Raw genomic sequence first — 11,737 nt, 5'->3', positions numbered from 1 at the left:
TTGGTGTTTAGTGTTTTAGTTTTTTTTTTTTTTTTTCGTCAAAATGGTAGCGAATTTTGAGGAAAGTCAATCAAGGAACACCTATTGTTTTTTCGTAAGATTTACAACTATGTACGTAGATCCGCTGTAGATTCAATAGTCTTCGAAATAACACGACTTCCTACCTATGTCCCTATTTACTCAACATTCTTACTTACGTCCCAACTAATTCCACTTTCCTACCTACGTCTATACTTACTCCAGCTTCCCACCTACGTCTCTACTTACCGCACCTTCCTACCTAGTCTCTGCTTACTCCAACAGCTTGATGCGTGTGGTGGTAACGGGTGGGGGTGGATATGTGGGCTACCATATTGGCTGGATGCTGGCACAGGGGGGTCACCAGGTCACCCTCCTTGATATCACCTCGTCCGACCCAGAGTGGCGGGTCACAGCGCCAACGGCACTCCATGACGCACTGCCGAAAGGTGAGAGAAAGAGAGAGAGAATTACATAATCGACGAGTGAACTAAGCAGACAGCAATGAACAACGAGAGAGAGAGAGAGAGAGAGAGAGAGAGAGAGAGAGAGAGAGAGAGAGTCTGATTACTGTTGTCACTTCAGGGTACTGGTGCAGCGGTGAGGATGGGTGTGAGTCAATGGGTGGTTCACTGGAGTACGTGGAGGGCAGTGTAACCCGCCTCGAGGATCTAGGCCGATGCTTCGAGGGTGCCACGGGAGTTATACATACAGGTAAGGTGCACACACACACACACACACACACACACACACACACACACACACACACACACACACACACACACACACACACACACACACACACACACACACACACACACACACACACACACACACAATTCACTGATCGCAAAGCTTAACTCTCGTGGTATTGACGCCTCTAGTATTCAGTTCCTTCCTGTTAGCACCAAAGTCTGAATAGAAAATTAGTGTATTATCTACGTAATAAGACTCAATAAAACGCAAACACAGCGCAAGAAATCTATATACTCATGGCCAGATACGAGCCATCAGAACAAACTGCTGTGTTGAAGGGTGTGCGTGCAGAGTTGGAAACAATCCTGTCTTCTTGGAGGATTGGATTGCTTTTGTCAGACATGGCGGTAACCCAGTCTAATTTTAGCAGTGACAAACAATGTATATCTAATTTCACCACTGACGAACATATATTTCGTTTTAGCAGTGACAGTGTACTGTAGACTTCCTAGGTACATATTGTCGGTTCATTTTCATCTGACGGAACTGGCCCACTCGTAAAACTTGAATACTAAATCGTGGGTGCATGAAATTTGATGAGCCTCAGTTATGAGGTACGACTGAGTGTCCTTGGTTACTAGTCAAATACACTGTCCAGGCCGACTACACCTGGCTATCAATCGAGGTGAGAAGAGTTACGGAATTTTGTCAGGTGAAAGCAAAGTGACCATAGTGAGCCTGCTAATGATATCCTTCGTATACACAGCGCTTATTAGACAGAGGAGAGAGACAACCAAAGAGGAGATTATGGAGGAATACTGAGAGGACAAGAAGTTTTACATGCAAATGAATAAGATGAAGTGCAAAGAAAGTAATTGTCACCATGAACAGGACAGAATAAGGAAAATAAAGTGTTTCATGAGAATTATGTAGGGAAGAATGTACTGCATTGTAAAGAGGAGAGAAAGTAATACGAAAGAATATTAAAACTGAACAATTTACAGGACCTACTGAGGTGCTACTGAGATAGATCGATATAAAAGTCGATAGCTTTATTTTAGTATTATTTTATACCGATTAAATGAAAAGGAAAATTTCGCCACGAGAGGCCTCCCCAAAACTAAATAAATAAAAAAATCGTTTGACGTTAACAAAAAAAAAAAACAAAAAAAAAAAAAAGGCGACACCGTACTGAATGCTTTGTAATCATTTTCCCGTTTACATATCATGCCTTATGTCTTCATTTCCCCGATGCTTAAGACAGTGTTTATTTACAAGTATCACATTTATTATATTTATAGGTTGTCGTCATTACACCAGGGTGCGTTAGAGGGGGGAGAGAGAGAGAGAGAGAGAGAGAGAGAGAGAGAGAGAGAGAGAGAGAGAGAGAGAGAGAGAGAGAGAGAGAGAGAGAGAGAGAGAGAGAGAGAGAGAGAGAGAGAGAGAGAGAGAGAGAGAGAGAGAGAGAGAGAGAGAGAGACCTTTTCTGGTTTGAAAGAGGTTTAATCGGCAGACGCATGAATAGTCTGGCATATCCTTTGAGTCATGGATTTCGCTGAAGTTTTCCAGTTTGAGTCAGTAGAATGTCAGGTCATAAGTGGGCGTGACCTTTGATGATCATTCGTAGCTTTAAAGGTCACCCAGTGTTATAGTTCTTTTACCTAAACCTCTTCGCCACGATTACGTATTTCGCTGGCTCTCACAAGAAGCCTACACTTGGTGGCGCAGTGCATCCTGTGTAGGGTAACTGCGGCATCTACCCGGGAGACAAACCTTGTATTTCCCACCACTATTCCGTGGGAAGGACGCTGCTCCGACCTGGATGAGGCACTGTCCACCGAAAGGAGGACGGCAGATCCCTGCACGGTGTATGTACTATACTGTGCTTGCATGATGGCCCCACAGAAGCAGTTGCCTACCTGTGGTTGACGGGTGTGCTCTGCCAGACAGACGAAGGTTAAGCAACAAGAACAACAGCGATAACAAGATATTTGACATTATTATCAGGGATCCACCAAGCGATAGTATTCAAGATACAGGTATTTTGGATCGCTATTCGTGCAAGGGCTAGTGAAGACTTTAACTAACCCCAGCGATTCGCAACTTGATACTTAGTTGAATATACTCATCAGGATAAAGCAAGACGATGAGAGCGAGGGGCTGAAGGTAAGTCTTCTGCTGTGCTATGTTTTTAGTGTACTCTTGTGAATAGCGTGAGGTTCAGCTACGTCATTGGGACTGTAAAGCCCTCACGTGACTGATAAGAGATAGCACATAAACATTCCCGCAGACTACGACACAACAAAGGAATTGATAATACAGGTTCCTATTTCAATTCTACATGTAGACAGACTGAAATAAAGAGGCTTTGCTCAAAGGTCTAGAGGTCTGCCATGGGGGTCACGGAGTGGGTCCATGGGCCGACTACAACAACAGAGTAAGGTCCCTATACCCCTGCCTTTGCGTGATTATACAACTGATTGCTTTCGATTTGGGGTTACAAGAAGTTGAGATCGATAATGATATATTTCTTAGTATCAGCATATATCGTGTTTAAATAGATAAAAGTCGTGTGAAAATATATTTGACGTAGTAGCGAGTATTTGCTGAACATTGTTATGCTTTGATTTACTCGTAAGTAAGGAGAATACACTGAAAAGATGGACGGTCTTGGATACCACACTTTCCTTCTTGACGGCAAAATGGACGCATAACATTGTTCAGCAAGTACTTGGTATTATGTCAAAGGTATTTCCCCACGATAGTTATCTGTTTAAAAGTAATTCATGATGATACTACGAATATTATCAGTGTCGATATTTCATACTTCCTTGTAGCCCCCAATTCAAATAGTAAGTGATGTCATTAAAATATTCTTTTTATGTGTGTCAGCGTCATACGGGTTGTCAGGGCGGGAGCAGCTAAGTCCTCACGATGACCGGGTGGAGGAGGTCAACATTACCGGCACCAGACATGTTATAGCAGCGGCCATCACAGCTCAGGTCAGTCACTATACACCCATCACGACTATCACTGCACCCCCATCACGGCTACACACCCATCATGACTGCACACCCATCACGAATACACACCCATCACCACCACGATACTCCACCGTAGTATTTTTTTTTTTTTTATGCGTCCGACTGTGAGCATAACTAAATTTTATACTCCGTTTTCTTTGTCCCAGCTGTCCTCCTACGTATCTCAGCTTCACATACCACCTCATAGATGCTAAAACCTTCCGTCTATAGTGAATATATGCTAGGACTGTCTTATTCAGGACTGGTGTAAAGACATATGAAGGAGTGTTTGTGACATGACGGTGGATTGTATGGAAGATAAGTAAAAAATATTATAAACAGCACCACATCATAAAACTGTTCTCTGTCCCGGCCATGGGGTAAATTTTGTCCATGCGTGTAAAGTATGATAAGAATAAAACGTCGAAAAATCAAGAGTTTATAATGAGCCGGAAAAAGTGCGTGAGATACATAACACCTCCTCTCCCCTCCTGGCCTGTTCCCCTCCTGTCACCCTCTGCCTCAGTCCTTACTACCCTTTCATCCTCCTCCTTCAATCCTCATTATTCCCTCCTGCACCTCCCTCTGGCTGCCTTCCCCCTCCATCTTCTCCCCGTTCACCCCGCTATGCAATTTGGGTCATGGATGGAAGCCTTAATATTCCGCGTGCACTTTTTAGGCATTAAATCTAACCCCTTCCAGTCTACAAATATAGATTCTCTGCCATAAGTCTGAAACTCCTTCTGAGCAAATATAGGTCGTCCGCCTTAATGGAACTTCGTGCAGTCAATAGGCACTGATCTTCTTCCCCCCTACCCAGGTGAAGGCCCTGATATACACGTCTACATACAACGTGGTGTTCGGAGGACGTGAGATACATGGTGGGGACGAGACCATGCCGCAGTTCCCCCTCCACGCCCAAGGGGACCACTACGCAAGGTGAGTTTGTGTGTGTGCGTGTGTGTGTGTGTGTGTGTGTGTGCGTGTGTGTGTGTGTGCGTGTGTGTGTGTGTGTGTGTGTGTGTGTGTGTGTGTGTGTGTGTGTGTGTGTCTGACTCTGGGCATAAAACCGATTATCCGTTCCTTGAGCTTTAGCGGTCCTCCTACGTGCCACACACCTATCACTTCGATGCTAATAGCCACCCCATGGTGATTACAGCGCAAGGTGACTTTATTATTATTTCTTTGTGTGTCCGACTTCGGGCATGGAACTGAATTTCTGTTCCCTGAGACCCAGCAGTCCTCCTACAGACCAGCATCTTTGCATGTCATTACTTCAATGTTGATAATCACCGTCTAAACTGAAAATGTGCTTGGTCTGCCACATTTAGGACTAGTGTGATGGCATTATGGAGGGCGTTGGTGGGTCTTGAAGAAGGTCACTAAAGGTTTTTTTTTTTTTTTTTTTTTTTTAGCGAAAATCAAATCCTCAGAATGTTCCCTGCCCCAGCCTGATATCGGTGGCAGAATCGGTAGAGAGGTGATCTGTTGTCCCAGTGGACGGAATTCGAATCCCAACAGGGACATAGAACAACAGCTTAATGAGTTTTAAGTTCGTTAAAGTAGACTGTAATGATCTACCACAGACCCTTTGACATGTCGTAAAAACACCCCAGCTCATACCAATACACCAGTCCTATGAGACAACCCTACCATGTGCTGTCAATATAAGCGATGGGTGTTAGCGCTGAAATGATGATATGTGGAGGTGTGAGGTACCCAGGAGGACTGCCGCTCCTCAAGGAACAGGTTTTGAAGCCGATGTCAAGAGACGTGCATATAAAAAAAGATGTCCTAAGTAAACGAGGTGAAACACTGGGATAACGTCCATGACTGTACCAATCTTGTTTGATTTTGTTGCTGGATATAGCCAATTATCATCCTTCCAGTGTAGTAATGACAAAGCCATTGTGTAATTCACTTTGTAATACCGTTCGTATGATGTGTATTTCCTTCTGCCTAATAACACCTGTTTTTAAATGCAGTGTATCAAGGCATCTCATTTTTTTTTCGGAAAGAACAACTTTTTACAAGCTTCCAATCTGTGTTTCTCTCTTCTTTGCAATTACAAAATGTGTATGTGTTTATGTTGGCGTGACAGGACTAAGGCTGTGGCGGAGATGTTGGTTCTTATGGCCAACGGGAAGTGCCTACCCCAACACCCATCGATTACCTGCCAGGCCCCGTCCCCTGACCCTCCCCCCTGCCCCTGCCGCATCGCCTCCTGCCCCCTGCGAGCGTGCCCTGCCCCTGTCCCTAACACGCTGCGGACCTGCTCCCTGCGTCTGAACGGCGTGCAGGGTATTGGCGAACGGCGGCACACCAACAGGATTATACCGAGAATCAGGTTAATGTCGGTTAGTTGTACTGTGCTGCGTTTTATTAGGGTGAATGCAAGTAGAATATCATTTTAGATTAGGTTTGATTGTTAGGTTGGGTCATGGTAGGTTTTATTAGATTAGGGTAAGTTAGAATGTAAGCTTAAATTTGCTTGTTTAAATCAGATGTTATTAAGGTAGGTTAGATTAGAAAATCATTTTAAATTCGGTTTGCTTAGGTTATACTAGATTTGTTAAGGATAGGAGATAAGTTTAGAATGCGCATAAGTTCAAGGTCTGTCGTTTTGTAAAGTTAGATAGGGTCAAGCATAATTACATTTGGCCAGTCTTGCCCCTGGTGTTATCATCCTTGACATTATTAGTTCTGGTATTATAATGCTGTACCCCAGGTAGTACATTGTTTGGCGTTGGAGAGGGACGCCTTCATGTGGTGGCAATAACATAACCGGGCGGCTCAGCTGTCTGTTTATACAAGCATCCCTCAACTACTTCCCTGTCCCCGGAAAAGGGGATGGTAGATTGCAGAAGGACAGCTTAAGCATTCAGTCTACTGGGTTCACGGTTCAGATGAGCCTTGGGCCACAACAACGACAGGGTATTATGTCTTTGAACAGTGTGTTAACCAGAATTCAAATTTGATCATGTCCCTTTATCACTGCTGACCGAATTAACTTCCAGCTGATTTATTTGATCATCCCAGGAGAACTGTAACGCCTCTTCGTCCTGAGATTCTTGAGATTCACAAGCAAACTAGTGATCAGTTTTCTGTCATATATTAATGCACCAATTTTCTGATCACTGCGTATGATAGTATATTCATGTTCTGACCACATCAGTGACGTAGTTTTAAAATTCATTCGCGCTATTTTCATACGATTTCATTAAACGTAGGGAGAGAGAATGCATTGATGCAGATTGTGAAGGGGTCAGTAGAGGCTGTTTCTAACCCTGTCACCACAGATTGTTTTCCAAAGTGGGCAAAATCGTTTAGAGGTAATCTAGAAAAATTTTTAAAATAGGTTATCGGATTAAAGTGATTAAGAAACTAACTGTTAACACGTCCTCTGCAGGTCTGGGTGGAACGTGACCCTGGGCAGGAAGGATTCAGTGGTGGACTACGTTGGCATCCAGGTAATATACTGACACTGAATTTTCTTGACTTAACATTCCTCAATATTTTCTAGCCCAGCTTAATTTACCTACCCTAACCTCAGTCAGCGTGTGACCTACAGCTTTCTTGTAACACACAGCACATTCAGAGGAAAGAAAAGTTATAACCATACAAAACGTATTTAAACATACCAAACAAGACCTATTACACTGAGCTGTGCCGAGACGCCCGTGTGCCGAAGGGCAGACTCTGTTCGTGACTTAACTACCTTACTCATTCTTTTTTTATAGAGACAGAGAAACACAAAAATGCCCAGACTAATAAAGCATAAAAAAAAAGTTTCAGTCAGAGGGACGTCTCTCAGAGTCAGTGATTTCCTCTAGCCTTAGCCACGATGAAATTTAAAATGACATCATCATTGTGAAGTGGCTACAATGAAAATATGAGTCTCGAAAGACTGGAATTATTTGCTTCATATAGTACTTCCTATCTTGATTTTAGACCTTTTCCCATTGTTCATAACGGCCGTGTCAGTTTGCATGATTAGTTATTTACTGCTCTTCTGTCTTTTTTTCCTCGTGGTGTAATTTTGGAATCCTGTATATAAACGCAACTTGCACCGCTTCTCCCTGTCCAGCTACGTCGTGAACCTCTGTACTGTATACTCTTGGGGGTATATTTTTTTCAACTACGTATTGCCGATTGCCAAACCTCTTTTTGAACACAAGTCTACAAACGGTTCGCCACACTGTATGCCTTCCATCACACTTGTCCTCCTCATACCTGTCCCTCTGTTGCATTCAAATCATCACCACGAGCACCAGCAACACCTCTTATCCACTCCTTGAAACTCTCTCAGTATCTCTTCCTTAATTATTATGGTAGTTCTCGCCCACACCCATCAACGCCTAGCAAGGCCGCTTGTATGGGTTACAGTGATGCAGAACTCCTACCCACTCTCACCCGCGCCAACAGGCATTTAGTCTGGACGTGACCATACTCCGAAGGACAATATTTAGGCCACTTTTTCAGCTACAGCAGCGGCCTCCATCCCACTATTGACGCTCGAACTAGGCCCGCTTAAAATAATAAAGAAAGACTTACACTTTAACTAGGCAAATTTAGCCCTAAGCATAAACACATAGGGCCCTTGCTTTATAGACAGTAGCCCATTCCTGTCCTTTGTGAAATTCCTCGTTGACAAGTGTTGTTTGTGAAGTATTTAACAGCGTTTTCAGCACTTCTGATTTAATACAAAACTTTGTTCCTTATTTGCTTCTCAGAACGTTGTGCAGGCCCACGTGAAGGCTTTAATGGCATTACTGCATGAACAAAACCAACCAGCAGTATCCTTAGACCCATCCATTCCTCGCTCACGTCCGCTCAGCACGACAGACCACCAGTCTGACTCTCCTCCTGATTCATGTGAGTCAGGACCTTTTCACCTCAGCACAGAATCTTGTAAGGTTTCTGGCGAGGCTTTCTTCATCAACGACGGTTCTCCCATCAACAACTTTGAGTACTATAGACCTTGGTATGAGGGTCTGGACTACCCGTTCCCCATGATCAATTTGCCTCTTTGGTTCATGCTGGTCTTCACACACATCCAGCACGCCATCTACAAGCTTGTTCACCAGATCTTTCCCTTCGACCCAGTCATCACTACCGCCGAGGTATACAAAGTCGGCGTGACGCACTATTTCAGCAGCAAAAAGGCCAGGGAATGCTTCGGCTATGCACCAACTCGCCCAAACGACCAGACGGACGTTGTGCGGTACTTCAGGGATAAAGGATACAGTAACAACATCGGTAGAAGTGAAAACCTTGTCAAGTCCATTATCATATTGCTTGCGTTGTTAGCTGTGTCGTCTGCCTACCTTTATCTTCTGTCTTTCATTTTTTTCTGATTCTTTTAGATGAAATTGTACGTAGACGTCTTTTTCTTCTAATATCCAGAATGTCCATTTTTTTCTTTTCTTTTTCTTTCTTTCCTTTTTTTTTTTTTTTTTTTTTTTTTTTTTTTTAGCTAAGGAGAGACTTTTCGAACTTGAGGGAGATTTCGAAAGGTCGAATGGTGAATGGACGAGTGTGACCCAGGTAACTGGGCTTTTCTTGCCGTCAGGAGCATGTACATCGATTGTAATTAAATCATAGAGTTGTTCCGACAGTGAGAGAGGTAATGAAGGATGTGTATTGAAGAGAAGTTGTTCGGAAAATGAGAAAAGGAAGGTCAATAACAAAATGGAGGGATAAAGTGTAGTTACTGGAAGGTTACAATGATACGCAGTTGTAAAGACAAATTTCCTTGAAGCACACTTCATTATCATCGATGGTGTTCAGTAACTAATGTTTTTGCTTCCAGTGACTGACGGTCCATAATTTGTACCATGATTTAAGTATTTTCGATTCTTCATTTTACCATGGTTACCCTTGTTGAATATAAGTTAGCGAGAGAAAATGTGAAAAAATAGTGAAAGTGGCAGGGTAAACGTAGATAAATACTAGATGCCTTAACTTGCATATGTTCGTATACATTGGACTCTGTTTCATTATGTACTCAGTGAAAATAATAGCAAGGCTCTTTCAGGTAAGTTTTCTATTACTTACATCAATCTTCATTAGCTTACAAACCAAGTGTAGTCCTACGAACTGTGTTTTTATGCTTGAGAAAGCCTAACACGTCAACTTTCTCTTTCTTGTGTATTACGGCATTCCAGGACGACTGACGTTTTGTTACATTTTCTACCGTAATTATATTCCAGGCATGAATAATTATTCGGCTATAAGTAAAGTTGTACCACAATGTAAAGAAAATAGGCTACCTGTGTCCATGAACACTTTTTGTCCACGGTTTTGCAGTGAACTCAACCCGGATACTGCAGTCTACTTTTTGCCGACGAAGGTGAAAACTTGTTGAGATTTTTGTACCACATGATTCTGCAATCTGACCTTTTATATATATATATATATATATATATATATATATATATATATATATATTATCTTTGAGTAGTGGTAGTAATAAAAAAGGTAATAAATAATTGCAGTGAAGTGTTGAACCACTTCTGTTTTTTAAAGTATGTTTCATCCTTGCTTCAACTATTCAGGAGAGCCCGCTAGCACGTCTCTGCTTGGCTCAATAAACTAAAATATTTACATCGACGTCAAGGGCTTTATCGGTCTACATTCAACAAGTGTTCCGCCGATATGTACTTACACTTACATGTGAACTACCTATGTATACCTCTAGGCCGCTATGTGCTAATCTACCTCCATACTTTTAATTGTACTTGTTTGGCGTTTCCTCTGGGACGAGATTAAAAAAATATAAAAAATAAAAAATGCAGTGTTAAAATGTGTTTAGTAATTTGACGTACTTATCTGTCAAAACCAACTGAGGTAGCCAATTTATAACTTGAACACTGAATTAGGTAACTTATTTCATTTATTCATTTTGTGTGTGTGTGTGTGTGTGTGTGTGTGTGTGTGTGTGTGTGTGTTACTACCTCCAGACGATTTTAATCAGCTATGGAGAGACCATTGGAACTGAAGAGGTGAGATATAGCCTTCATTAACTCCGTCACCACAAGAAATCTTTCATAAAGGTGAAGTAAATCGTCTGGTGGCAGCTTGATTATGGTGGACAAGCTAAAAGCACTAAATGCTGAAACTTCAGGGTCCATTGGTTAATGCCCTTGGCGTGCTGTGGCGTGGTGTGGTACAGTGTGGTGTGGTGGTGTGTTTTGTGGTATGGTGTGGCCTCTCTAAAGTCTGCGAGTGAAGTACCTCGCGTCCGAAAATCATTAGTGAGAAACAGGCAGGCAGCATTGCTCATGGAGATGCTGCCGCATCTAACCATTCGTCGGCTACATAATTCACTGGTCTGCTATAAGTCACGTAGCACTCACTTTTTTCCTTTTTTTTTTTTTTCTTGTTTACTGATCTTGGGCTGAATTTACAAACTGTTCTGAATCAAGTCATTGTATAAGACTGGGTTCCCTGTTTATAATTTCATCTATATTCATAAAAACACCAAACATTTCACAGCTGAACTAAACTGTATATTGAGGTGAAAAAATACGAACAGTTAAGATTACCCGAGAAAAGTGAAGTGCTACGGAAGCTTGCTTATCGGAGAAGTGGGTTAAGGTATTTTATGAATAGGATCCCGGCTGATAAATGGAGCCCTTGAGCCGATTCAAGGTTGGTGATTGAGATAAAAACCTCGGCAAAAAAGAAAGATAACAAAAAAAGTAGGGTAAAAATGATAGAAGGGAGGAGAAAAAAATGAAGCAAAAAACGTAGCCAGCGATCAGAAAATGTAGGTGAATTGTTAGAGAGAGAGAGAGAGAGAGAGAGAGAATCTTTTTCCACAAGTGTCTCCGCAAACTCTCTCAGGAAGTAGTTCTATCCAGCGGGAGAGAGAGAGAGAGGGGGGGGGTAGTCTACTCCATTCACTGAGTGCCTTCTAACTCAACTGAGCGACTCCATCCATAAAGAGAGAAAGGCAGGGGAAGGTAACACAAAAAACGTGGAGAGTGTGTCCGCCT

General features: G+C 42.5%; 1 protein-coding gene across 1 annotated transcript; it reads left to right on the top strand.

Moving 5' to 3' along the window:
- Window positions 1–307: 307 nt before the first annotated feature.
- On the top strand, window positions 308–10,104 carry LOC145398478 (short-chain dehydrogenase/reductase family 42E member 1-like). Its single transcript, XM_080271355.1, has 7 exons — window positions 308–467; window positions 3,607–3,716; window positions 4,558–4,676; window positions 5,839–6,084; window positions 7,147–7,207; window positions 8,471–9,042; window positions 10,047–10,104. The coding sequence occupies exons 1-7, from the start codon at window positions 308–310 to the stop codon at window positions 10,102–10,104; spliced, it is 1,326 nt and encodes a 441-aa protein (XP_080127481.1).
- The last annotated feature ends 1,633 nt before the right edge of the window (window positions 10,105–11,737 follow it).

The sequence above is a fragment of the Coenobita brevimanus genome, chromosome 45 (genome assembly GCF_032717465.1).
Source record: "Coenobita brevimanus isolate Jiangsu-jjx chromosome 45, ASM3271746v2, whole genome shotgun sequence".
NCBI lineage: Eukaryota > Metazoa > Arthropoda > Malacostraca > Decapoda > Coenobitidae > Coenobita > Coenobita brevimanus.
Note: the sequence above shows the minus strand (reverse complement) of the source record. Positions and strands in the feature narration are given on the sequence as shown.